Source organism: Bombus affinis, chromosome 16 (assembly GCF_024516045.1).
Source record: "Bombus affinis isolate iyBomAffi1 chromosome 16, iyBomAffi1.2, whole genome shotgun sequence".
Classification (NCBI taxonomy): Eukaryota; Metazoa; Arthropoda; class Insecta; order Hymenoptera; family Apidae; genus Bombus; species Bombus affinis.
Genome location: NC_066359.1, coordinates 8,479,812 through 8,507,507, shown reverse-complemented (window position 1 = coordinate 8,507,507; position 27,696 = coordinate 8,479,812). Strand labels below are relative to the sequence as shown.

At 31.5% G+C, this 27,696-nt stretch overlaps 4 protein-coding genes and 1 long non-coding RNA gene across 9 annotated transcripts; 2 read left to right on the top strand and 3 right to left on the bottom strand.

Annotated features, from left to right (window-relative positions):
* Window positions 1-86: 86 nt before the first annotated feature.
* Window positions 87-13,835, bottom strand: LOC126925550 (ran-binding protein 9). 4 transcript variants are annotated; one of them, XR_007713990.1, is made up of 9 exons: window positions 13,582-13,835; window positions 9,173-9,528; window positions 8,818-9,005; window positions 8,203-8,315; window positions 7,659-8,087; window positions 7,050-7,370; window positions 6,532-6,715; window positions 5,363-5,528; window positions 87-3,352 (listed from the first exon to the last, which is right to left on the bottom strand). XR_007713990.1 is itself a non-coding variant. In XM_050741225.1 (7 exons), the coding sequence occupies exons 1-7, from the start codon at window positions 13,778-13,780 to the stop codon at window positions 6,582-6,584; spliced, it is 1,740 nt and encodes a 579-aa protein (XP_050597182.1). In that variant the 5' UTR covers window positions 13,781-13,835; the 3' UTR covers window positions 6,164-6,581. The 4 variants fall into 4 exon arrangements, 1 of the variants encoding a protein (XP_050597182.1); XR_007713991.1 differs by lacking the exon at window positions 5,363-5,528 and having other exon boundaries at window positions 87-1,703; window positions 2,602-3,352; XR_007713989.1 differs by lacking the exon at window positions 5,363-5,528.
* LOC126925568 (uncharacterized) lies at window positions 5,528-6,895 on the top strand. Its single transcript, XR_007714001.1, has 2 exons — window positions 5,528-6,277; window positions 6,438-6,895. It is a non-coding gene; the product is annotated as an uncharacterized LOC126925568 (long non-coding RNA).
* A 555-nt stretch (window positions 13,836-14,390) lies between the features above and the next one.
* Window positions 14,391-25,627, top strand: LOC126925942 (protein RCC2 homolog). The gene is made up of 10 exons (XM_050741954.1): window positions 14,391-14,450; window positions 14,534-14,603; window positions 15,226-15,447; window positions 15,523-15,624; window positions 16,106-16,119; window positions 16,928-16,934; window positions 21,552-21,766; window positions 22,649-22,889; window positions 23,136-23,983; window positions 24,075-25,627. Exons 1-10 carry the CDS (start codon window positions 14,391-14,393, stop codon window positions 24,243-24,245), a joined length of 1,950 nt encoding a protein of 649 aa, XP_050597911.1. The 3' UTR covers window positions 24,246-25,627.
* LOC126925565 (AN1-type zinc finger protein 2A) lies at window positions 16,656-20,695 on the bottom strand. 2 transcript variants are annotated; one of them, XM_050741252.1, is made up of 3 exons: window positions 20,309-20,695; window positions 19,044-19,355; window positions 16,656-18,918 (listed from the first exon to the last, which is right to left on the bottom strand). In XM_050741252.1, the coding sequence occupies exons 2-3, from the start codon at window positions 19,337-19,339 to the stop codon at window positions 18,588-18,590; spliced, it is 627 nt and encodes a 208-aa protein (XP_050597209.1). In that variant the 5' UTR covers window positions 19,340-19,355; window positions 20,309-20,695; the 3' UTR covers window positions 16,656-18,587. The 2 variants fall into 2 exon arrangements, with proteins under 2 accessions (XP_050597209.1, XP_050597210.1); XM_050741253.1 differs by lacking the exon at window positions 20,309-20,695 and adding an exon at window positions 19,583-20,212.
* On the bottom strand, window positions 24,817-27,552 carry LOC126925941 (uncharacterized). Its single transcript, XM_050741953.1, has 6 exons — window positions 27,529-27,552; window positions 27,150-27,447; window positions 26,631-27,088; window positions 26,356-26,567; window positions 26,103-26,289; window positions 24,817-25,987 (listed from the first exon to the last, which is right to left on the bottom strand). Exons 1-6 carry the CDS (start codon window positions 27,550-27,552, stop codon window positions 25,760-25,762), a joined length of 1,407 nt encoding a protein of 468 aa, XP_050597910.1. The 3' UTR covers window positions 24,817-25,759.
* Window positions 27,553-27,696: the final 144 nt, after the last annotated feature.

Here is a 27,696-nt window from a genome sequence, read left to right as displayed (position 1 = left end):
AATACCTCTTGCAATCCTCTTTAAGAAAAGGGAACGTAGAGAAAAAGTTTGCAGGGTTTTTGTTGCAGTGAATGACAGAAACAGAATTCAACGAACAATGTCTCCAAATCATACTGTATTATTCGCAAGATACTCATGGCTCTCTACCTATAGTACAGAAAACGTTTAACACTAAAAGTCGTCAAATTGTATTTTTTGTTTTTTTTTCCTCTTCCATCGGTCATACGGAATCAACGAATTCGCTCAAAGCATTCGCTCTTTCTCTCTTATTTGTTTTAACTAATCTCAGCCTCTCTTCCACACGCACTCGAGTCCACTCGTCCTTATGAATTCAAATTTCAAACAGTTGCTATGCTTGCGTATATGTATCTAGAACGACACGAATACAGAGATACATACAGAGATATGTATGTGTGCCCTATACATATACACACACATACAAAATGAATTAATAAACATTTTTTCCTTGAAATCTCACGCGTACACTATTAGTTCATACGATATTAATTCTTTCGTTTTTTTTTTCTTCTTTTTGTTTCATTTACACACATATACATGTTTATATACCTTTTGCATGTACGAATACATACACATGTATATATACGTATCGCGTATTATATAATATAATATACTATGTCGCATATAAAAAACAATTACTTATCGTAGAATACAAGATTGTTTCATACATACATATAAATACATATGCATGTATGTATGTATGTATGTATGTATGTATATGTATATATGTATATATATATATATATATATATGTATGTATTTATATGTATGTATGTATGCTCCTTCTTTTTGTTTTTTAATTAATTGAGTAATTCTTTTGTAACTTCATCATCGTCATTATTATTGTTGTTACTTATACAGTTGTCTATTCAGTTTTCGTCGCAAACTTCTTACTTCGCCTCCTATTACTTTTTTTTATTATAAACTGTTACAATCGTTCCCTCGTTCCATGGCCGAAAATCTTCTTTACATTCGCATAATAGTTATCTTTTTAATTGTTTCTTTACCTCCTTCCGCAACTATAAAGAAATCCTGATTTCGATGAGACGATTAGTCTTGGTTAGAAAAATTCGAACTAACAAATTCTATACAATTTTTAATATAAAATTTCATTTCTATAATTATACTAATCAATTTACTAATTGATTCAATGAAACTTACACAATCGAGAGGGTCGCCGTTTTAATCTATTAAACTCCAACGTTAATGCTAAGTATAAAAATTTTCAATTTTCCACCCGCTTAATTTAAAACCACAGGTTGTATCTAATCGAAACTTTCAAATTTTTTTACAAAACATTTATAAGTAATTAATTAAAATTTACAGAAAGAAATATTTTAGACAAATGAATCATTGGAGAGAAAAAGACAGAAATATAAAACACCGCATATTTTACAACGTTCTGTTTAATTATATAACTTTTATTAATTTTCGCTATATAACTCCAATAATCTTCGACCACTTACAATCATTCAGGTTCGTATAATTCCCCATTTGTTTTTTTAGTTGATTTCGTCGCTCAAGTTCGACACGCTCTTTATCATATTTTTTGTCTATTTGTTTTCTTTGGTTTCCTTCCTTACAAATTTTCTCTCGTAATCGCACAATGTATTCCTTAATTACATATCACTAATACACGATTTATGTTTTTTCTTGTTCATTTTCTTTCGTTTATTCGGTCGAACCTAGGGCGAATAAAATTGAAACGAAGATACTTAACGGTCATTAAATCGATTTTCTAACATTAGGCAATAATAAAAATTTACAAGACGACCTACAAAAAGAAAAAAAAAAAAAAGAAAAAAGGGAAACGAATACCAAAAAATAGAAGAAAGAAAATAGCTAAAAGTCAAGGATTATTGCTTTGTCCTTCCTTTAATTCCTTCGTTTGCTATGGAAATCAGGTGGAAATAGAACGATCGTCGAACGGAGAACGCGATTCTCACGTTACTGCTAACCTTAATTTACATTAATTATAAGAGGAGAATATTCCTTTTTATTTATATATTATCCTTTTGAGTTTTATGTTTTCCTCTTTTTTTTTTTTTTTTTTTTTTGTTTCACTAAGAGCTAACAATTGATACAAAAATCGACTCGTTGACCATACGATTAGAAAGGCTATCAAAATAATCGACGAGGGATTAATTAATCGTAAGTTGTATCGACGAGACTCTTTTCTCGTTCATTTTCTCAATAAAAAGATGATGCTGACCGATTGTCAGCTATCATGCGACGAATCGCGTGTCAAAGATTTTAATCGCAAAAAGAAGCAAACGTAAAAAAAAGTCAACAGAATATACAACGAGGCAGTGCACTAAAAAATTGGATAAAATAAAATTCGTTTAAAAGTGCTACAATAATTCTGAACATTGAATGGAACCAAAATTTCAGTCGCTAGCTACTTTTAGCCAAACATCTATAATTGACGAGATCGAAACAGCAGAGAATGAGCTGCAAATTTCGTGAAATATGAATTGAAATTTTATCACGTAGAATACAAGCAACGAATGTGAGGTTAAACAAGAAACTTAGAGGAAAATGTTAATTGAAAGGAAGGCCAGATGAATGATGTTAGAAACCCACCTGAAGAGAGTTATTCATCGTCTGTTCATGATAAATTACACGAAAATACGAAAGCACGTCCCATTGCGGAAAACGACTCGATCTATTATGGGAACGAGGGAACAATCTCAAGATGATGGTAAGTTACAGGGCTAGAAAGAGGAAACGAGAAAAGGGTCGTCTTGGCAGATGTTTACACGTCATCCTCCGCCTCAAGCTTGTTCACCGTCTTCGATCATCAATCTCTTTCATGTCCAAAATCACTTCATTATAGCGAAAACTAACTCATTTCCAGCCTCAATATCGTATTTATGTTCCCTTGTGTTTCTTACATCACCAGCGCCATCTACGTCCTCGGAACTTCGTTTGCCTTAAGTTTGACTGTTAATTCTAACTATTTCCTCTCTACACGTCCGTTCGTGATCGTTAAGATCGTTTCCCTTCTTCTTCTCCTTTTTCTTCTTCTTTATCGTGCTTCACTTTGTTAAAGCAGTTTTCTTGTTTGGACTCTGGAAAACTTCAATCAATGTTCATCGTTCTTCGAATAATGATCATTTAGCAATCATCTTCCTTCTCATCCACGTTGCCGTGTAACATTGTTTACTTTTGGTGGGTCTCGAGCGTGTATATTATGTTAGACGATTTTGTGTCAGGTGTAGCTGTGTGAGATCGAACCAGAGAGCCAACTGCCGGACTCTAGCTGAAGAGGCACGCGATGTCGCGAAGTTGTTGCTGCAAAAATATTATCTGCTCCACGTTCCGTCTCCATATCCTAGAACAAACAGGATCGCTGTATCAGCACACGTTTCTGACACGATTTCCAATTACATTCGATTCTTTCAACATGACTGACTTCTTTTGGACTTTTGTGTCTGTTTTCTTATAATTTGTCTAATGATTTAGAGATGTAAGGAATTTTATGATTTCAGAAATTGATTAGCAAGTCCATTAACCAGATTGTAGATTTTTATGTGTTTATAGCAAATTTAAAAAAGCAAAAGTGCATAGAATATAGATAATATGCAAAAATATGTAAATTATAAAAAATAAAGATACTTTTAAAATTATTCTTTAACGGATGAATTAATAGTAACAGTTTAACGATGTACCTTCTATATAAATGAAACGATCAAACAGATGACTGACTTTTTTATAATCAGCTTCCAGAATTTTGCATATAAATCATGACACAAGCACAGGAGATGTTTATGAAGGCAAAAGTGAATTTTATGAAAAATATTTTTAAAAATCTTTATGATTGATATAAATATTGACAATAAAGTATTATTGTTATATTAATAATAGTTTAAAGGTTTCATTCATCCTTAAAAATTCTCATCTTCATACATACATACATTCATATAGGTATTTAATATACTTTATAACATTTAATCTCTCTATAGATATTCATGATCATCATAATGAAAAAAAAAAAAAAAAAAAAAAGAAAAAAAAATTCACGCAATTTAGAAATATTTGTATTATATAATTAACGATAACAATTGTTTAACTTCTTTTTTGCTTCTAGATATATTTTATTATACAAAAAATTAATTATTCGAAAAATTGAGTCCACTGATGATTATACAGTCGTTGATTTTCAAAATGTCCATTTGTATACTGAATATTTAAAATATATAGGTTTTATTTAAAAAAGTTTTCGTTTATTAATACTTATGCTTTTGGCAGATGCGCATGGACACATTTGATTCAACGCGATTTAAATATTGCACGCCAAAAGTGAAATTCATGGATTTTAATTATATCTCACACGTGTCAAGTTTCACATTATAAAATTGTACAAAATTTTATATAGCTTCTGGTCGAAACAACCTACAACGATATATTTACAATAGTATTATCATTGTTGCATTTTTGTTTCTAATTAAAGCTTGATCAAAGTAAATTTAATTGATGACGTACGTGTACAATAACGATTTTGCCTCCGTTATACAAAAATTACTATATCATTTTCAGGATTACCACAAATCCTGACATAATAAAAAAAGCAAAATCATAGTTTTTAAAAATCTTTTCCAACGTAGATCGTATATTATTTTAATTAATTATTAATTTTTATAATATAAATTTGTCGAGGTGCGTTTATCTATTTACTTTACCATACCATAAGTTCTCATATATGTTCGAAAAATAATGCCGATAAATAAATGGCTACTAAAACATTAAAAAATTAATTGAACTTAAAACTAAATCGCTAATGTATATTTCAAGCTATCTTTTATACAATGAGTATTGTGAAAATTAAAATAAAAAAATGATACAATAATACATAATATAATATAATATGATATGATGTAATATAATATAATATAATATAATATAATATAATATAATATAATATAATATAATATAATATATGATATAATATAATATAATATAATATAATATAATATAATATAGTATAATATAATATAATATAATATAATATAATATGATATAAAATTTTGGAAAAATATTCATAACTTTTTCCATGTATACTTAATTAACATTTCAGTTTGACCACAATGAAAAATCAGAAAAGCTATTAAAAACGTATAGTTTCGAAAATGTGCGCAAACATAACACTAGAATCCATTCGTTAATATTGAATATTGCAATAACTTTCTTTTTCTACAATTCGAAAATAGTTTCTCGCAATAAGAACACTTGTTGGTACTATTACATCAAGAAACAAATTCGTAAAGCACTTAACCTCACAAAATTATATGTATTCCATTATTACCGCAGGAACAGAGATATAAAGAATTCGAATTCACAATACCTGTATTATCTTAATCTCTAATTACAGCACCATTTATGAAACCAAGTGAGAAAAACAAGAGAAAATATATATAATTTCGTCTTTCTTAACGCATGAGAAAACAAAACGATTCCTGTATGGGTGTTAAAGAGTGATTCAATGAGACGTTGTTGTATTTTAAAACCTCCTATAATTTTAGAAAAATATATAAAGTCAAATATATGTATATGTACCAGTTACATGAAAATGATGTTAGAGCTAGTTTACAAAAATGATGTACAACTAAAGAGCCATACACTATCCCGTTCTCTTTACAAAATACATGTGTAAATGGTCATAAATTATGTGAATGGTTAAACGAGTCGCTATCTACATCGGAAGTAAAAATGTACAAAGATGCGGAAACATTCCTGTCGAAAGTCCGGGGATAATTGATACATATCAATTTGATAAATCTCGAAAGAGCATCACCCACGGTAAAAATTGCACGATTTATAATGGCGACTAGCTTTCTGCATATTCAATAATAACAATATCTCAATTACAACAACGTAAATATAACTTCGTTATTGTCGTCCAGAAACTCTTTTACAAGAATCCAAGAAGCGAAACATACACTCTCATTCGCATAAATTCATCCAACAGAGGACAACGTCCATAATTCATCGTTGTTTTAAAAGCAGAATCTAAATTATAGTAATAGCGATTCATTGCAACGAAAAGAAATAGGGAATTACAGTTCCATTGAGAGAACAAGGAACGAGAACCAATGAAAAGAGCCGATTTCTCGAATGACGGAGCAGTGAACAAAAATCAAAATGCTTTATTCAATCCATAGAGAACGGAGATTTTATTATCAGCAAAAGTGAACAAAATCAATAAAATCGTGATCGTTTGAACGGGCCACGATGGTATAATCCTCTTCTTATCACAAAGGTAGTGGCTTAATTTAGAAACGTACAACGTAGGACAATCCTTCTCTCTCTCTCTTTCTCTCTCTCTCTCTCTCTCTCTCTCTCTCTCTCTCTCTCTCTCTCTCTTTCACTTTCTCCTCGTTGATACAGAACTACGACTATAAATCGCGGTTATGTTACAGGGCGATTTCTATAATGTGTACGATAGTAACGTGTATCAACTATCCCCAACTTCTTCTAATCGATGCGTAATTTACGTGTAAGAGAGTTACTAACCAAACTCGAGCCGGCAGAAGAAGCAGACGTGGCAGCAGAGGTAGGCACCGTCAATATTGAATGATATTGTCTACGACCGCGAAGCCGCATGCCCCAAGACCAGCGTGTGACATTAGCCGTACCAATTCTCTCGCGTGAGACGCGGCCACTTCCAACGGCGGCCGTCGTGGCAAGTTAGTCGACTCTAGAAGTAGCAGATGATCGACATTAAATTGTTGGAATCTGAATAGAATACGTGAAACTAAGATACGTCATAAGATACGTTAGAATTAAAGACTAAATCAAAAATAAAATTCGGCTGTGTTGATTTAAAAAGTGTTACTATTAAATACATGAGATACCGTGAATACACACAGATTAAAAATATTAGTTTTTTACCGTAATTTTAGAAAATTATACTTTATATTAGAAACGCTGTTTTATTATTAAATTTGAATATATTGCTAGATAATCATTCTAATTAAATAAGCAATTTAACAAGCACTTTGTGCAATAGTCAAAAATTGTAATTTTCTTACCGAGTATGGCAGAATTGAGTCTCGCACAGACGGTTTCCCTCTGTTGGGGATCGAGTTGCCAACCAACCGGCGAGTTCCATGGATTTGCATAGGCTAAAAGACTGAACGCATCTTGAAGCATCTTTTTATTGCTTTCGTTTTTTCCGTGCTGTTGTCGCAAATGTATCGATTGGGAATATAACTGTCTTCCGAATTCTAACATCTTTTCGATCGCCTGTTTATCCCCGCCACAAAGCTGTTTCTTGTTATTCTTATTCGATGTATTTTCCATATTGCAATTACCGTTTTGTTGTTGCTGAATTTGATTAACACTATTGGTCTCTGGGAATAAATAAAAGTTTATTCGCCATTAGAAGACATCGTAAAATTGAAAATTATTTGTTTCTAAATATTTCACAAATTAATAAATATTTGTCCAGATGTAACTGGACTGCAATATTTTTTCTTAAATGATTGATATATTAATTTGAATAATTTAATAAATACAAATTTTTAATAACACAGTTCCATTGTCTTTCTTCACTTTAAATTTCTTGTCTTTTCCGTAAGAATGACTTCGACAAACGTAACACGATTAAGAGAATAAAAAGCAACACAATAACATCTCACCCATATCAACGTCTTCCCCGTTCTGACACTTATACCTGTTGGTATTCAAATCACCATTTTGATAGCCGTTTTCGGTATTACTTTTCATGCCGTTTATAACATTCTCCTCCATATCTACATCGTTTTCAATTTGTCCATTAACAAGCTGTTGTTCGGTCGAACCATTCATGGCATTGTTCATATTCATCTCCTCAACATTGCCATTTGTTGAGGGTTTTGTGTAAGCCTTCGTAGACTGTATAACACTAGTTTGATTGATATTGGAATTCTGTGTGATTTCCGAGTCACTGCCGTTCACCATTTCAACGAACTGCCGACATTTGAGGGCGAAAAGAAGATTCGGATCCCGTTCGAGGAGACCCGGATACAGCCGACTGGTTAATTCTATCGCTTCTCCCATTCTGCCCGCTAATACCAGCTTTAGAATTTCTGAAACAATGCGTGTTATCTGTTTATATTCCTCCTGTAAAAGGAGGAACGAAAAAGAGGAAGAAGAAAAAGAAAAAAAAAAAAAAGAAAAAAAACAACGATATTAGCTTCTTACTTTGTCTATTTTTAATGGAATTAAGATCTTCTTCGAATCCCTGGCCAGTACTATTGGCAAAGGCTTCGGCAGTGGCACAGTAACCATGATGGACCAAATATGTTGACACCATTCTGAGAAAGAAGTAAACAAAATCTTCTAGAATTTAGTGCATAAATTTTCTGAAATGGTCCTCTTTGCGTTCGTAATATATCGAAACAAACATTTTATCGTAAATCTTCGACGTACGCGCTAAGTTTACATACTTTAAACGTGTACATATTATTATGCGACAGAATATAAGTATATGTCTACAAGGTCATTCGACATTAAACCGACGTAGTAGAAAATTACACAAGACGCACTGTGCATGCAATTATTAAATTTATTAAATTTTCAATCACGCGCTGTGAGTTCAGTTTCGACCAATTTGGAGAACAATGGAAGTTAGTTTGCATATTCATGAAAGTACTGGTCAACTCGGCTATTAATGATCATGTGTAACTAAATAATTGGCTGAATTTTGCGAACAATCGTCAATCCCCGTTTCTTTCATGAAACGTGCAAAACTTGTGCCTCGATCATATTGTGTAATAATATTTACGACAGTAAGGAAAATAAAGCGATCCGACTCACTTGTGGAGGACTGCTTGCCATTGACCCTGTCCGTGATCTGGTGTGGGGTAGTTTATAATTTGCAATCTTGTTTTGACGCGGAGTTCGTTAAGCATATCATCGATGTCAAATACAAACGGTTCTTGTCCGAAGTTTGCATCGACTACCTCTCCTGGAGTTTGAAGGCCCACCGTTGGATATAAATTTGGCTGTAAAATGTACAACGAACAATGATTAACAGATCGTTATTTAATAAGTCGTGTAATAGATCGTTATTCTTAATTAAAAATATTAGCTTCGGCTCTTCTGGAGGAAGACAAACGCGGATGCAAGGTTTACTTTGTTACGAGCCCTTCGATTTTCATATACTACTAACCGGAAGATCAGTGAAGGCGATACCAAGATGGTGTCCATTCTTCGTATAGAAGGCAGTGTTGTCAACAAGATTTACACCACATCCGATTACATCTCCTGTGGTGAAGGTGGGCCCGTAAGGTTGTCCTGTTCCAGAAGAACAGAAACTGTGCCCATCGTCACCATGATACCCGTAGGAGTGTTTGTCCCAACCTGGCAACCTATTCACGTTCACTCCATGGGCAGACAAACCGATTCCCATGTAACCATCTCTGCCTTTACTAACGATCTTCACCTCAAAATAATAGAGACCACAAGCTGCTGGTATGCAGTGCGTTGTACGTACACTTGCGGCATCCTTGTGAGTTTTTCCATAACCTAAAACGGTGTATATGTATGATATTGTTTATTGATCGATATATTTCAATTGCTTCTTATATTAGAAGGAATTTTATTAAGAATTTTAGGTGGGAAAATAGGTTAGAGAAGTAAAGTAAGGGGGGGGGGCATGGTAAAACTATTTAAATATTGAATATTAATTTTAAAATCATTACTTTTGTAATAAAATTTTGTAATAACGTCATATTAATTATTTTATATACAGAAAATTGTGGTAAATGAAATAGCATTTTTTTAAAATAAATATAATCTTCCAATTATATATAATAACGGTATATAGGAAATACTTGTTAAGATAATATAATAATTATCTAAAATAATAAGTTATCTTCTAAAAATTATATTTATTCTCGGACATTACAAAATAATTGATTCCTTTCGTCTCTCCTTTGAATATAAGTTCGGAGGAAATGAGCTACAGCGAAAATCACGAGGGTAGGAAATTCGAGAACAGAAGTGATCGGCCGTCACAATCTAATCGCTAATCTTGGATGCACTTGCAATGTAGCGATGCAGTTTGTCGACCTAGTAACCTACAGTTACCCGATTCACATATAATTAAGTACAAAAGAATTATTAACCCGTCTAACAAAACGCTATGGTAGAATCTTGGCTGTGACGCATCATTTTGCGTCAAAATAATCGGACGTTAATTATGTAAACATCGATGTAACAAATTAATTTACGGAACGCACGGTCTGTCACGAATAATAAACAAAGGTACACACTGATTTACTTAATCGATAATGCATACGTTTGTGAATGTTGTGAAGCTACTTGCGGCTATTTGAATGAAATTGTTCAGTTAACAATTTAATGGTAATTTTAAATAGCCCAATAATAGAAACGATATAGCGAATGAAAATATTATAATTATATAATAAAGATATTACCATAATAATGATTAGTAATTATATTTATTCATAAGGATGTAAGTTATGATTTGCTATTGGAACAGGCAAAATAAAGATTATTATCAGTTAAATTATTAAAACGGATATTAAAATAACGAAATGAGGAAAACGTGTTAAAATGTTGCAAAAGTAAAAAGGCAAATACGACATATACCGATGAACGTTTCGACTCCAGAGTATTTTCTCAATATTTATTATTAAACGTCGTAACGGCTAACAAGTATTTATTTTCTAAACTACGTCAATGAATACTGTACTTTTTCCCTTGGAATGTTTGATGTTAATGAAAAATGAAGAGGCTCGTAATTAACGAGTTTGGATTAGCACGCTTACGGACGAGAGAGCGCACTAACACAAACGCACGTGCAGCCACGGTCAATTAAATTTGACGATATCCAAATGGCCCTATTAACAAGAATATTGCAACAATTTAATTCGATAGTCGTTATTTGATGTTTTGATGCTCGGATTTCGTTAATGGAATAGTTACGAGGATGTTACCTCGTGATAATTTCATTCCATGTTATTGTCAATTTGTTCAATTTTATATATAGCTATTTCCAGAGTTACTAGTTTCCTCATAGGAAATGCCAATTGTGTCAACAAGAGGATTAATGAATTAAATTGAAGAGCGCGGATTTTTTTTTTCTTTTTTTTTTTTTTTTTTTAATAAGTTTGCAATTAGATTTAATTGTAACAGAGAAGTATGAAGTTCGGTTTCCCGTGTTTAAATTGTCTTCTTGATTTATTCGACGTACATTTAAACAATTCTATGTCTGGCTTACTTCTGCTAATAACTTGGAGAATCAGTTTTGGATAAAGTATCGTTTTTAACATTGAGCAGAGATTAAAACGATAAATATATAAAAAAACAAAAACCATAAAAATTTTTACAATGCAAAGACAATTTAAGATAGTAAAAATGGAAGATGGAGAAATGGAAAAAAGAAACGGTAACATAGGTAGAATGAGAAAATAAGAAGGACGAATGAAGTATAAATTGCATGTTTTTATATTTTTTTTAACTTTCATTAAAGAATTTGGAAACTGTTTCTATGCAATCTATTAAATATATAGTTTTTTAAAATTTTTATCGATTATGATTAAACAATTGTTGAATAAACGAACAAATAAGACTAATGTTACATTAAAGAAATTAGATATTTAGAAAAGTATATAAATTAGATAAATTAGAAATTAAACTAGTTTTTAGAAAATTAATTTGGTTTGAATATCATAATATTTAATCTTAAATATTTGAACATTAATCATAAAATATTTGAAATCCTAGATAATAAGATAAAGAAGATATTTTTTCCGTCAAATAATTTAGTTATTATTATTGTTTAAAAATGGAAATTGTGGAAGAATAAAGTTCTATGGCCGATAGTAACAAAATAACATACACTGTTAAGAATTCATTACACTTCTTTTATTTCCCTTATGGAATAGGATATGTTACAATGCTATTTCCTCATAGTTTCAAAGACTTACTGTATGAATGATTACTTATTTAAAGCAATTAATATTCCGTTGTTAAAGAAACATATAATTTCTGATGTTGTTGTAGTATTACTTTCTCATATTAACGGCATACCAAATTACATACGAGTTAAATACATTTATTCAGCTATTAACAGTACTTTGAATGATTGTATAAATTATAAGTAATTAAAGTTCATAGCCTTAATCATTCCTACTTTAATTATAGCAATACAACAGCTCATTGAAATAAAGATTTAGTATAATCTTGACAGACAATCCCTGTGACAAACAGAAATAGAAAAGAATTAAGGTTGTTATATTTTAATCTTCTTTGAGTATGTCTGTACTTGTTCACAAAGGATTTAAAAGCCACTTTATAATCTACATACAAAGAACGAATATAAAATTGCAAAACAGGGCAGAAATATTAAATAAGAAAATAAATAGTTAAAAAGGATCAAGCGTGAATAATAACCGAACAAATTATTTCAATTTGTTATTAAAGCGCAATTCTAAAAATGCAGATAATATATTCTAATTTATGGTATTTGCTGCAGAAAATTTCCAAGTCTATCATAAATGCAAAACATTTACATTAATTTAAATCATCATTTAAATCATAAAATAAAACATTTTACTAACAGTTTATTTATTAACCGATATGTCTTCTGCGATTGATCTATCCTTCATACCTTTCAATATGCAGTAATATGTATTCATTTTATGAATCTAAAAGTATTACTCCTAGCATTATCAATAATCGCTGAAACAAATAATCATTCAATATTAATTAAATGGAATTATAACACAATTCCTAGATCCTTTTCTTACTTAAAGAGAAAAAGATTCTTGTGGCTACTTTTTAACACTATCTTTTTCAAACACAAAATAGCTAATATTTACACAGCCTCGACCTTAATTTGGAAATCAGGATATAACAACAATAACAATAACACGATTCTTGTCGTTCATCGGAATTTTCATGGATTTATTCAACATCTATATATACATAATAAATACGAATAAATACCAATGGTAGAAAATAGTGAAAAAATTCGTCCACTTCGAAACTGATTGACGACGAGAGGCCAGGGGGGGAGCAGGAGCGAAGAAGAGCTCGCGAACGAGTGCGCGAGAGAGGGTAAATACGTGGAAGCTGTGGGCGAGCAGGAGAGAGAAAAGTAACTGTTCAAACATCGCAGCTGTCATTGCCATTGCGCCTTCTCTACGCAGATTCATTTTTCTCATGAATATCCGGAAAAATCATCGCCAGAACCCCGACACTTTAATCATAAGGGATCTCGATCCACTTGCTATTTAAAATAAATGTTTGCACACGATAGAGAAATAATAACCGAGCGATCGAGAGAAAGTCGAATAGAGACCATGACCGATCAGCTGATTCCTTTGTTTAGGTCGCTGACACACGCGAAACGGAGCCCTGCCATTTTCAATCGATATTACAGCTCCGTCAAACGATTCGTCCGTATCAAGCAAGAATTCAAATCCTATTGGCCGGGATCGTTCCTCGATCCTTCGTTTCGGGCAATGTTAAAAATCGTCCGCGAGAATTCTCTGGGTGGCAAAATGAAAAGTCGTTGAGAGATATAGGGGATCGAAATGAGAAACGTACCTTTGTAGTGAACACGAAGATTGTTTTGGGAGAGGCCGATGTAATTGTACTTGTCCTTGGGGCTCCACGAACGTGGCAGCGGTGTTTCCTCTTCGTTTACCATCGGATAAAGCATCTTTAGTGGATCAACGGGCAGACTTTGCCCGGAATTCGTCTGAGAAGGCTCCATAACACTCGGTTCCTCGCTGGTAGCGGCCATCTTTCTCCTGGGCAGCCCCACTACTTTCGCCAGTGGACTCTGCTTGACTGACTGCGCAACGCTCCTGCGCAACTCAACTTTACCTTCGGGTTCATGAAGTCCTTAATATATAGATAATCTACTTCTTTGAGGAAATTTTGGATTTGCACTAGTGCTGACATCTGGCGTATTATTGGATACAATGTTAAACTTTATCAAATGTATATATAATATATTTCAATATATTATATTTGCCTGTATAATAGAGGGGAATTCCCTTTCTGTATATAATAATTGTGTTCTATTATAGATATTTCAGGAACGATAGTAAATTATGAAAAGGATATGAAACTTGAATATTAAGGAAAAATAATTAATTTTTGTCTTGTTATTGTGATTATATTACGGTTTATACATTATATGGTAATTATTGAAAGTGTACATATACCTTCCGTTCTATTTAATTATATATTTTTTGTGAATGTCATGTAATATAAATAGTATTATCTAACAGCATTTATTTCAGTGAAATTTAACCAGTTAACTTCAGAATTATTCTTCAGAATTATCTATTGAAACATTATTTATACTATACATAGCAGATAAATACTATGAAAAATGAATTGAGTATATGGTATATGGTATATTTATGTTCACCGGCTTTGCTAAATATGGCACGAGTGTAGTGTCAGTATATCGAGAGTCTTTGTAAAATTGAGGTTTTTTTTTGCAAATTCTATTACCTTTAGTTTGCAGAACTTCTGTGTATTTTAGATATCCGATATGTTTAAAAGAAGACTACAAGCACTTGGATATTTAGAATGGGACAAGGTTAATATAAATGGTTCGTATTTAACATCTGCATCAACGAGGAATTTTAACATATTGATATTATCACTAATAAAATCTAATATTTTCGAAATCATATTCGTTAAACGAGTTACATCGAGAAGAATGTTTATTTTTCTCGAATATTTTAGAATTTGTTTGATAATTGCATAATTGTAAAATTTAACTTTGACTTTAAATTAATCTTGTTCTGATAAGTAAATTCATTTCAGGATAAGTTATAGAAATTTAAATAAGAATATTTCACAGGCAAATACCTGGATTGTTTTATTATTAACGTTAAAAAATTATATTGTTATAGGTTATAATGACCGATATAATTTATCCTATTAGAATAGTTATTATAATTATGTCGAACATAGAGATTTAAAATTGCGTAATATATCATATTTAAATATCTTGTGATAAGAAAATATTATATTAGTTTTTAAAAAACATTTCGACGGATGTAACCTACGAAAGTCTAATTTCTCTGTCACTGAATCGTTTTTACATGTTTAATGTGTAATTCTTGGTAAAGAATTTATTCATTCAGTAATTATTTTCGTTTAGATTAATTATATTTTTTATAAGATTTTATTTATTTTTGTAATATTAGTATTATTAAAATGTTGCAGATCCACAACATTTTCGTAAAGTAACATTATGGTTAGAGGAACAAAAGATACGTCAGTATAGTATACAAGATCGAAAAGAGCTACGCGATATAAAAAGTGAAAGTTGGCCTAAAACTTTTGCCAAATACTGTGAGGATGTTAAATGTCCAATTTCAAGTAACAACGTGGATCAACTTGAATGGTTAATTGGACGCGCTATTTGGTTGGAGGCAGAGAATAATAGTAAATATTTATTCATGAATGAAATCAAAGATTTAAATAGAAATTTCTTGCATAATCATTAATTGTAATTTTCAGCTGAGCAGTATTCAAAAAATGTAAAAGAAATGAAATTGAAAATGAAACAGGAAGCACTGGTGCCACATCTTAAGTCCACAAATCCACTTGACAACTTAGACTGTAAGTATATATAATATAGATATTTTTTTACCAACTTGTATATTTGTTTATTTTTCAATAATATTTTGCATTTTAATTGTTTTGCTATTTTGTACATTTAACGGTAATAAAAATGATAAAACATCTGTATACAAATATTATAAAGTATTTTATGAAATATATGTTATATTTTATAGCCTTTCACTTAATTTATTGATATCTTTTATGTTGTTAGAGTATAAAGTAATTACATTTTTTTAGTTTTCTATTTTATTCTTTGATGTGTTTATATGTTTTGACAAATACACAGATAAACTTCCAAATTATGCTTCATTTTGATAATTTGAAAGTTGTTAATATTAATGCTCCTACTTTTATAAATACATTATCTTCACCGTTTCATGGTCACTAGTTGAGAGTAATGAATTTAAAAATGGGATCTATTCTGTGGCAAAACTGCTCCGAATTCCACAACATCCGAATCATTTGGTCACGTTAAAAGCTTGCAGTAAACTAGTGCAAAGGAGATTAAATTCCGAATGCTTAAGGAATCCAAATTCCAAAATTATTCGAGGCAAACCCTACCCTATTATGAATTGTGATCCTGGTTTCCAACTGAAGAAGACCGCAGTGGAGAATGCAGCTAAAATCCTTGCTCTTCTTTATATTCAAGATATTAGAAATCTGCAAACAAAAATTAATGAAGTGATTGTTCGTGTGCAGAGTGTCACAGCTAATCCTAAGACAGATACCAAGCTAGGAAAAGTTGGTAAATAAGGAATTATTTATTCTGCCAATAAGGCCATCTGTTATATTACATTATTATGGCGTATCTCAGATATGATAAAAATATTAAACGAAATCTCTAGAAGTTTTGAAAAAAATACATTATTTATTTATCTTGAAATCAAGGTTATTGTAACGTGTGGTATAGTCAAGAAATGGTAATTATTTATTAAAATAGTCACGAAAATTAGTTTCGTTTAAACGTATACTCTATACCTTCTGCAGGATACTTTACAGAAAATCGAAATACTTGAATTATTTTATTATATAGCCTTATGTATATCTTTTCATCATAGTGATATTATCTAATTGGTATAAATAAAAATCAAATCAGTATGATAGGAAGGCAATCATAACAAAGAATATTACATTTTGTTGCAAAAAAATGTTAATTCACTCAGCTCAAATGTAAATTTAATTGAAGATTAGTAACAAGTGAAGTGTAAACATTTTGGTTTTATATACTTGTATAAGTGAATAGTTTGCTTTATTAAGAAAAACCTAAGATTCAGGTATTTTGACAATATTTATTAAGTAGGAAATTAGTATAATCTTCGAATAATTCTTAAATGTATATATATTTATAAAACTGATTAATAAAGTATTTCAATATCAATCGCTATCTTTGTGTTCTTTTTTCTGATACAGTTGATTTTCTTCTAGGATGGAGTACAATATTCAGATGTAAAGATAAAATTAAAAATATAGATAATGAGTTGCATATTTTACATTTTACTAATAAATATGCAAGTATTTTACACATTCTTGTTAAATTAAAATCTAAATTGTCTTAAATTATTTTTAAGAATACAAATGCAAATTGTATTTGTGATGAAGGATAAAAAGTCTTTATATTCAAGAAATGCAATTGTCTTTAAATTATTAAAGCAGATAAAAATACAAATATTTGAATAATAGAAATATTGTTTTTTATGTGTTTAAAAATCATGCCAAATTGAATATACATTTTAACAAAAATTAAGCTCGTCTACTAAGGCACCATTCTATTGCATTTGTAACTTCATTGTCTGCAATACTTGTTCCACAACATCTCTATTTCACTTGTAACTTCTTTGTTTGCAAGCTTTGTAAAACGAGGATGCATTTATTGTGGTAGCATCTGTTGCACATTCTGAACATGCCTCTGTCAAATGACTAATATGGTTTGCAGACAAGGAAGTTACAAAGCAATAAAGTATTAGTCTATCTGACACAAAGAAATAGAGGACGTGCAAACCGCAATGAATGCACACGACACTCATAGTCACAGGATATATTCATTTTATACATACATGAGCAAGAAGAAAGTAATATTAACAATAATGATGAAGAAGTTTTTTTTCTAGTAGATTTAGCTGGATCTGGATGCAATAAGAAGATATAAGCAATTGGTGCAAAGTTTAAGGATGAAGTTAATATAAATAAGAGCTTATTAGCATTAGGATATATCATATTTCAATCAGAGAATTCTACAACATATGTTGATTATAAAGACAATAAGCTCACAAGATTGTTACAGGATTCTCTTGATGGTGATTCCATAATGCTAATTATTATAAGTCCATAGATGACAATTTATATGAAATAAGGAACCATAAATCAAACACTAAAGGTCTCAATATTAGACCAATTACATAAATTAAGATAGGGGAATTAAAAATTTCCTTAGAGGAAGAAATGATGTAAAGAAGATGAAAATTACTGGACTTTAGATTTCTTTAGATTTACATAATATTAAGGCACTCTTCTTTGAGGCTGCCCTTTAATATTCCTTCTAAAATCACGCATATTCGGCAGGTAATGTTGCTAATGATTATTCAGATCACTATAAGATCAAAACAATCTTATCATAATATAAATATTGTGCAATGTTGAGTTTTGCAATTAATATCATATATATATATGATATATTTTACATTTGTACAAAAGGTATAACTGTTATAGTCCATATATCTATGAATTGAAATGATCTATGAATAAATCTTAAAAGTTTATCTTCTTTAAATATTGATATAGAAAGTTCAATGGTTAAGTTATACGTTAAGCTGAATTATATGGAAATTTATTATCATTAAATTGCTTTTATCGCAAGAAAATCTCTGAAAGATATAACAATTTCTCTACATTTATGCAGGTGAAGAACGTATCTTAGAGCGATTGCAAAAATTTGCATAGAATTAAGATTAAATTGTATGGAATTACGAGAGTCTACACCTATCTCTATTTCCAGAAGGTACAGCCTCGAGCGTTTGTTTAGCAGTATTTGCCTCTTGCATCGAAGCTTGGAGAGCTCTCGCGAGAGCTTCGTCTTCGCTCATACTGCCTTGATAATTCATGAAGATTTCGCCATTTCTCCTATTTACTGTCATATTACTTTCTAGGGCATCGAGCCGTTTTTTCCGTATCATCTCCTCCTGGCCTATACACGCGTGATCCGTTGGATGTCTGTGCTTTAAACAGAAATTCTTACCGCAATCGGAACAACGTACTTGGACTATTTCTTTAATTTTACAACCTTTTGAGGAGCATCTAGAATGAAAAAACTTTATTTAAAAATCAGTTGACTGCATTTTACAATAATTACAAGATTATTCAAAATCATCACCTTTGAAACAACATAAAATTTTATCTAAACAAAATTTTGTCTATTTTACCTATTAGAAAAAATTTTCTGGCTAGGTTTTCTCAAATCTGATTGACATTCATCATCAATATGCTGCCCAACTGCAATATCTGGTGGGTCACCACGTTTTATAGGCACTGGAGCATTACAAAGTGGACATACTGGAACTTGAATATCTTTTTTATAAGCGCTTGGGCAGCCATGGTTATTGTATGATATGTGTTCAGAACAAAAGATTGCAGAACATGCATCGCATTTAAGAGGTAAGAAGTCCAATCGATTGCAGCTGTTCTCTGAACAATGCTCTCCTAGGTTTGGGAACTCCATCTTTAACGAAGAATATCTGCAATGAAAATTATATCATACTTTATAATATATGTAGGCTAAGGAGCGAATGGAAAACGGTGTTCTCACAGTACGGACACAAGTGATCGATCGCGTTTGAAATTAAAGTACAATGTAATCAAAATTAAAAGTACATATATATTAATTAACACGATCGCCTACAACACTCGGTATCGCGACCTACTTACGTTTTCGTTGTTGAAAATTAAACACGATCAAACTTACCGCGCGCAACTTTTGACTTTCGGTTTTTTTTTTTTTTTTTTTTTTTTTTTTTTTTTTTTTTTCGTTCGACAATTCAGTTCTTAATTCTACGTGTCGGTCCGTCTGCATCGGTTTACATTACCGGCTGATCGGTACGACGGTTACGCATTCAGACTCCGGGCGTTAACTGTCATTGCCGATGAGCCGGTTCCCATTTTATTATTTTTACGACGGTAACAATTCGGTAATAATTTTCGCTGTTCGTACCGACGCACATATACATACACATACACATACATACTGCTTCCTACATGCAGGCATACATTTTCAAACATGTAATTTTATAAATAAATTTCAAAAAATAACATAATATAAATGTGAAATTAAATGATGAATATAAAAGCAGCGATGATGGATGCAATTAAATAATTTAATATTGAAAATATTATTGAAGATGTTATGTTCGCATAACAAAAGAACGAAGTTGAGAAATGGTTTACAAAAAATGATAGGAAATTCCTGCATTTCGATTTATTTTTCCATAAAAAATCAACCACCTCTTGATTGGTTTTAGGTATACTTACTGTGTCGTCCTATATAAATAAATTATAACCTCTACAACTATATACACTGCCCCTAACCTTTAAACTTTAAAAAGTTAGTAAATAAAGAACTGGTTAATATAATGAGATGTAAAGAAATGTATATAATAAAAATAATATAATATAATTTTGTGCAAACTCATACCTCAAGTTACGTTCCAAATAAATAGGTTACAATTCCTTCGATGTGTTTGAAGTTAATTAACGTTTTATATTTAATATATGTATATATCACAGTAAAATAAATGCCACTTTAAATAATTAAATCTTTCATCACAATATTCAAAGTTTTCGGAATTGAAAGGAAAACTTATATTTCGAGAAAGAGCATAATTTTGTTAAATGTAAAATTGAGGACGTAGATACTTTCTCAAACTGACTGACTTTTCAGATTTGAAACGGATATAAAGAATCAAAGCTTACGAAACGGACGGAATAATCGCGTCACTCAAAGAATAACGCGAATTAAGCATGACGTTGCTTTCAAACGAATCGGACATGATGTCTCGATTAGTACTGATCAGATATTACAGTTTATAAACATATTTGACGACAATTCAAATCCTCAGTTGATCCAAATTAACAATCTTTCGTCTCATTTCCTATATGTAACTGTTAATGAACAAATTAATTATTCTATTACCCAAAATTTTAATTCGCTTTTATATTAATTTCTCAAATATTCGAATATAAGAATATAATTTTCACGAAATTTAAAAATACAGAGATGCATACATGTAAAATGGTATAAACCAAGTCTATTTCTCAATCACGAAGTCAAGATTAAATAAATACATACATACAGTATGCAAAAATGCGTGAAATATCCAGACTAGAGTGTTTATTATAATATTTGGTAGACGAAACAGATATTTATTTAAATTCTATTTCTTCAGGTATGTTCATAAAAATATAAGAATATGTAGAAGCCCGGAGTCTATTGATCATTAAACATGATCAAGGTCAAACAAATCAATGAATTAATTAACAGTCACAAACTAGCCAGCACGTGTTAACACGATAATAAAACATTTTTAATTGCATGAGGAGAATAAAGATTTTCAAGTGCATTTAATTTCTATTGCGTATGCGAAATTTAAATTTTCGCGCGATTCGAAAATGATCGTTCGGTTCCCGCGTTCCGTGTGCTTGAAACGAGTGGACCACGGAGCGCGCTCTCAGCGATTTAGAATCATAAACTTGAGTTTGCTTTGTACTTATCACTGGAGCATGGTTTTATTATGATTTTTGAGCGCCAGGTGGCCGCGTTTTTGTTGTCCGTTTGTCGAACAGTACAGGTCTCAGCGCCATTACATCGATTAATGTCATTGTATTGCGCGTCCCGCGATAATTAATATCCTCTGAGACGGATTAAATTCGAAATAAAGGAGATTCGGCCGATATGTCGACTAAACGTAAAAATCCGGCGACGAAGAAGGGCCGCGCGAAATCAAGGAAGGTTGAATATGACGAGGAGGACATCTCGAGCGAGCACGACTCGGACGTTGATGACGCTGAGACCGGCTCGAATGCCGACGGTGAGGACGCTGCCGAAGATGATCTTACCGATGTCTCCAGTATTCCGGAATTGCCACCGCCTGAGGTGAAATTATTTTCATCGTTTTCATATACTTATTTGTCCCAAGCAAACAGGATATTGGTGTCCGAATGAGTGAGAAAGTGATATTGGCATTTCGACGCTGATAAGCCTCACAGCCATACATTCAATGAAAAAGAATTCATTTCATAAGAGGGAAAAATCATAAACTGATGATTGTCTGTACCATCAGATTTTAAAGAATTGGAAAATTGGGAAGCCCATGCAAAACTGTGTGTTTAGAGTTCTTCGTCTATAACATTTTAATTTATAAAACAACACCAATTGTGTGTGTACACTTAACATTGCTACATTTAGCACTGAGACTTCTGGGCAAGTGCTGTTTATCATGAAAAAATTCCTGATGTTTCATGAAAATTGCAGTTAGTTTCATCAAGAAATTCGAGACAAAGCAATGTAAAGTGCAACAGTGCATAGTGTAACAATGTTAAGTGTGATAATCCAGGCTGTGAAAACAGCATTAATTGTATTTATTTGATGCCTTTATCATGAACATAATGTGACAAAAGCAGAATTTGGAAGTTTAAATGTAGATGATTGAAAATAAGATTGGTAGCCTTGAAAACATAATTGTTAATTATAAATGTCAAATGGCTGCTATTATCTTTTAATTATGGAGATAAGCATGGTACAGTTTGGTAAGGGTTTCTTCTACACTATTGCTCAAAGATACCTGAACGCCTGTTCAATTTCCGCAAGATGTATTTTAATTATAAAATTATAGATAAAATCGATAAAATTTATTCTTTATAAAAATTTATTCTTTATAATGATCGTAGCTTACGTATAATTGGCATTTATAATCATTGAACTTTGTATTTTGTTATTTGACAAACTCTTTATCCTCAGATTCTTTAATTATTTTAGGGAGGATGGGGTAAGCCTGGAACATTATTAATGTGTGGTCTGACAAACTGGGACATGGCAGGACGTAAAGCTCCACCGAAAGGCGTGAAAGTTAATGTAGGGCGTAGTTTGTGGACCCCGCATACTTTTAAAAATTTAAATGGCGCTAGAGTCAGATTAGTTGCTTCTGGCCCGGCTGCTTCTCATAGTATTATTGTTACCGAGGATAATAGATGCTTAGCTTTTGGTAGAAATGATAAAGGTAAATGAATGAAAGGTAAACAAAACTTATCTTATGATTAAGTATTACTACTATGTAAGTAAATGTGATTCGCATAAATTGAAAGTTTGCAAGATTTGTTTAGTCGTATCATTTCTGTTGGTACTGGACTAACAAATTTCTTATTTGATACTATTTTCATGAGAATATAATTTTCTACTTCTACACACACACACACACATTTTATAAATAGATAGTTTAGAAACTTTTATGACATAACTTTTGCAGGTCAGCTAGGTGTTGGTGATACGAAACGTCGGGATGAACCTACGGAAGTCACGGCATTAAAAGGTCATACAGTTATAGGAGCATCTTGCGGCCGCAATCATACTTTATTTTTAACAAGTCGCGGCATCGTATTTGCCGCTGGAGACAATAAACTAGGTCAATGCGGCGTTGGGAAATCCGATGCCTGCATTGTCTCTGCCACTAAAGTAAAGTATTCTGGGCCGCCGATAGTGAAAGTGGGCTGTGGTGCAGATTTTTCGATGATACTAGACATTAAAGGTGGCCTACACTCATTCGGAAGCCCAGAATATGGAGCATTGGGCCATAACACAGATGGGAAATATTTTATAACGAATACGAAGATGGCGTTTCATTTTGAGAAAGTGCCTAAGAGAATCGTTTTATACATTGAAAGAGCAAAGGATGGCCATGTTACGCCGTTAGATCGTGTTGAGATCACGGACTTCAGTTGTGGGCACTATCATACTGTTGCAATTGATAGCAAAAATCGTGCATTTTCCTGGGGATTCGGAGGTATCGGCCGTTTGGGCCACAACGAGCAACGAGATGAACTAGTGCCTCGTTTAATTAAATTCTTGGAACCGCCTACTCGTGGTGTCAGGGCTATATATTGTGGTAGTACTTATAGCATTGCCATCAATGTGCACGGATCAGCCTTGATGTTCGGACAAACGAAACGTACCGGAGAAGCAAATATGTACCCCAAACCGATCCAGGATTTGTCTGGTTGGGAAATTAGATGCGTCGGATGTTCTCAGACTAGCGTAGTAGTCGCGGCGGACGATTCGGTTATCGCTTGGGGTGCTAGTCCTACTTTCGGTGAATTGGTAAATAATTGTATAACGAATAAATCTTTTAACAGAGAAATCTTTAGCAGACTTTTAAACTAAGCTCCTCTTCTTCGATGAATAATTACAGGGTTTCGGTGAAATGCGTAAGTCCTCGACTACCCCGATGGAAGTGAAAGCGTTGGAAGGTTTGTACATTACTGCTGTTACCTGTGGTCTCTCTCATACGCTTATGATTTGTCGAGACGAATCCGAAGAAGAGAAGACTAAAATTAACAAACTTCAAGTATATTCCGTTTAAATCGGATAATTTACATTTTAATTACTCATAAGCTAAACGCTAATCGAATTGCCACGTCGACACATTGGGAAATTTTTTCTATACTCATTCGTCGCAATCATTATTACATTTAAGGAAAAGGAGAAGAAAGAAAACCGAATTGTAACAAAAAAAAAAAAAAAAAAAAAAAAAACATTATTACCTTTAATTAAGCCAAGTTGTTTTAAATAACTTGAAGGAAGGATTGAAAGATCTGTGAACAATTTATTAATAGACTGCGAAAAACGTCCATACAAAATATAGACTTAACTGTTACTCTCTACTTTGTACTTCCACTTTTACTTAATAATATGAAGAAAAGTTTATCATAATAGGGAACCCCATTCTGTTAGTAGCTCAGGATATAGACCAAACATATAGATAACAAAAATATATTTTGATACTTTGCTATTTTATTGAAGTAACTTCCTCATTCTCTCTCACTCTCTCGCTTTCTCTATCTCTTTAACAAGAATGGAAATAGTTGATACGTATGAAAAAGAGTGCTGGAAACTGAGAAAAAGACACGTTATGGAATTTAACAAACACTGCCTTTACTTTTATTACTCATTTTAATGTATCTACAACACAAATAGTCTATATCATTGATTCATTACAGTAGTACCTGAATCATTAAATCTGCAGAAATCATTCTTATATTCTATGTACAGGGACATTCTAAATGCGATTATACAGAGAAGGAACGCGGATTTTATGCTTTAAATGACTGTTATTATGATAAACATATAGAGAATGTTTCATAAACTCATTCATTTTTATGTTCACAAGCATGAAACCTGTTTTATCTAGCGACGAACAAGGACAATGCTTTTTCAAAAAACCAGCATTGTTTATCATACATTTTAAACTAATAATTGTTTAACAGTTACACTCTACAAAGAAAATTTCAGTAAGAAAAAAAGATATATATTGTTAATTACTGTACCATATAGGGTAATCAGAAAAGAGGATCTTGTAATAAAATTAAACATGCGATTCTTTTGGATGCTATATGTTATAAAAAAACTCATGTATACGTATTATAATTAAGGCTATCCACGTCATTACTATCATTAGTGAATATAATCGAAATTTTATATATAATTTTATTTTAGAACTGCTAATAACGTAATATAAAAATCCATACAAATGTAACATAATGTCATATGTTTAAGAAGGACTGTAATTAGATTCACTGCCACAATGTATTTGGAGTCTCTTTTGTATCACGACGAAATGAATTTAATACTTATTCATTCCATTCTGTTCCATGTAACACTTTCATGGGATTACACTGCACGATTTCAATAATCTTGGAACAAATGTACAAGGCAAATTATAAAATAAAAGAGTTTTTTAAAGAATTTTTTCTAAAGAGTCTTTTAAATATCTTAAATATCTTTTATGGACATTTTTATGAGTCTTTTGAATATCTTAAATATCTTTTATGGACATTTTTATTAGCTGTTAAAATGCTCCAAATAAGATAATAATAATCAGGCATCGTCATCTTCGTCTGATACATTGATTTTACATGAACTGCATATGTCAGGAAATTCACAACTTCCTAATTTTCTAATTGGTCTCCATACGCATTTCCAACATTGTTTTTCAATACGATATAACTCTTGATGATTTTTACAAATATTACAAGGGATATTTCTCATTATAGCCTTCTGATTCAGAGTTTTAATTAATCCCTCTTTTTCTAAATGTTTTTTATCCTAGTTTAAGAATATTAATGCTTTATGTTTATATAAAATACATTGTACTAATTATTTTTATTAAGATAAAGGAACTATTTTTCAAGCATTGAAAATTATTGTAAATAATACTGACGATAAGTTTATGATCCATTTCTATAGTAGATAATGCAATTAATCGTTGATGCTTGTCTTTCTCCGTTTGAGAAATGTTGTTGCAAGTCCATTGCAATAATTTATATCCTATGAAATGTACTGGATCTGATGGATTGTATTCTAAAGTTTTAGCCACTGCCCATGATAATGGTACCATGATATTTTGTCTATTAGAGGAAATTAGAGAATGAAAATAAAACAATATTTCTTAATATCAAACAATTATCATTTACCTTAAGTAATCATTTTGTTGTGCTGTTAATTCATGTACCGTTTCATTTTTTGCTAAAATGTGACATTGACAAGCATATTGTTGGTAACAATCAGGTCGACTGGCAAAACTGAAACTGCTTTTAGAGCTATTTGTCCTGCAACTCTCTTGTGTTATTTCCAGGCAACTACAGGTTGGTTCCAATATGGTTAAACTAGATTCACATATTAATTCCTGCAGAAAATATTAACACAACAGGTATGGTATATAGAACAACTTAAACAATTGTATTCAAACCTCCGTAATTGAAAGTTTTGTTTCCATTTCATCAAGTCCTAAATCAATTAACATTTCTTCGGTTTCTTCGTCGATTCCATGTTGTTCTACTAATTGTATCACATCTTCTTCTATTCCAATGTGTTTCAAAAATTCAATTATTTTAGATGATGCAAAATTAAAGGGAGATTGCCAATTTAAAATACCAGGAACATCAATGCCACTTAAAATCAAATGACGAAGAATAATTGGAGTTTGAAGTACTACTCCATATATGATAATATTCCAACAATTTATTTCACTTAAACCTGTAGCACTTAAATTTAAAATCAGCCTGTCGTTAAATTTATCGAACCACAATTCTTTGAACTCCAAATTATGTGGTTCTATGTCAAATTCTCTAAAATAAAAAAGTTCACAATAGCTAAGACTGATGAGGCCCAGTTTCATTGCTTTTATGATGCTGTATATGGGCATACCTAAAAATAGAGTTAAAATGAATATAATTTTTGTTTTAATTTATGTTATAGATAGAGACACCTTTCTTTCTTAATTCCTTTAAAACGCTAATACTATATAAGCCACTATAGACAGTGATCCATAATCTCTTATCACTTATTCCATTAGAAATAATTTTCAGTGTATTTGATTGCACATGAATGCATTGTTTAAGTCTGTTTGTTAATAACTTTAATAATTTCTCTGCGCTCCATGTACCATATATTTGAAGTCCTTTATTAGTTAGGACAACGTCCAATTTAGTTGCGTGTAAAATTTCTTTTGATGATAATGTTGTACATGATTGGAAGGAAATTTCTCTACAAACAATTAATTGATTCTAAGCAAGAGATGTACCTCACAATTTAAAAGTTGTTTCAGATATAATCGAAATATTGTAACTTAGTTTACTTTTTATTACGCGGATATTTAATAACGTTTTCATAGCTTCTGAGACGGTCAAATAACATAACTGTTTTATTTAATTAATTACATATAAATTAAATTAATTTTCAGGATGACATGAAATGATTGTTTAAAATCAAATATTTTAACTGGCAACTGTTTGTATCACACAGAGTGAGATATC

Excerpts from the sequence above, each read along its gene's own strand:
- LOC126925550 (XM_050741225.1), bottom strand. The coding sequence starts at position 13,780 with ATGGCCGCTACCAGCGAGGAACCGAGTGTTATGGAGCCTTCTCAGACG. Across the intron at positions 9,006-9,172 it reads TCGCCTTCACTGATCTTCCG|CCAAATTTATATCCAACGGT; the intron begins GTTAGTAGTATA and ends TACATTTTACAG. Across the intron at positions 8,088-8,202 it reads TTCCATTAAAAATAGACAAA|AAATTCTAAAGCTGGTATTA; the intron begins GTAAGAAGCTAA and ends GCATTGTTTCAG.
- LOC126925942 (XM_050741954.1), top strand. The coding sequence starts at position 14,391 with ATGGTATATGGTATATTTATGTTCACCGGCTTTGCTAAATATGGCACG. Across the intron at positions 14,604-15,225 it reads GGACAAGGTTAATATAAATG|ATCCACAACATTTTCGTAAA; the intron begins GTTCGTATTTAA and ends AAAATGTTGCAG. Across the intron at positions 22,890-23,135 it reads TTTTGGTAGAAATGATAAAG|GTCAGCTAGGTGTTGGTGAT; the intron begins GTAAATGAATGA and ends TAACTTTTGCAG.
- LOC126925565 (XM_050741252.1), bottom strand. The coding sequence starts at position 19,339 with ATGGAGTTCCCAAACCTAGGAGAGCATTGTTCAGAGAACAGCTGCAAT. Across the intron at positions 18,919-19,043 it reads CAGAAAATTTTTTCTAATAG|ATGCTCCTCAAAAGGTTGTA; the intron begins GTAAAATAGACA and ends TTTTCATTCTAG.
- LOC126925941 (XM_050741953.1), bottom strand. The coding sequence starts at position 27,552 with ATGAAAACGTTATTAAATATCCGC. Across the intron at positions 27,448-27,528 it reads AAACGTTATTAAATATCCGC|AATCAATTAATTGTTTGTAG; the intron begins GTAATAAAAAGT and ends TCTCTTGCTTAG. Across the intron at positions 27,089-27,149 it reads AAAGGAATTAAGAAAGAAAG|GTATGCCCATATACAGCATC; the intron begins GTGTCTCTATCT and ends CTCTATTTTTAG.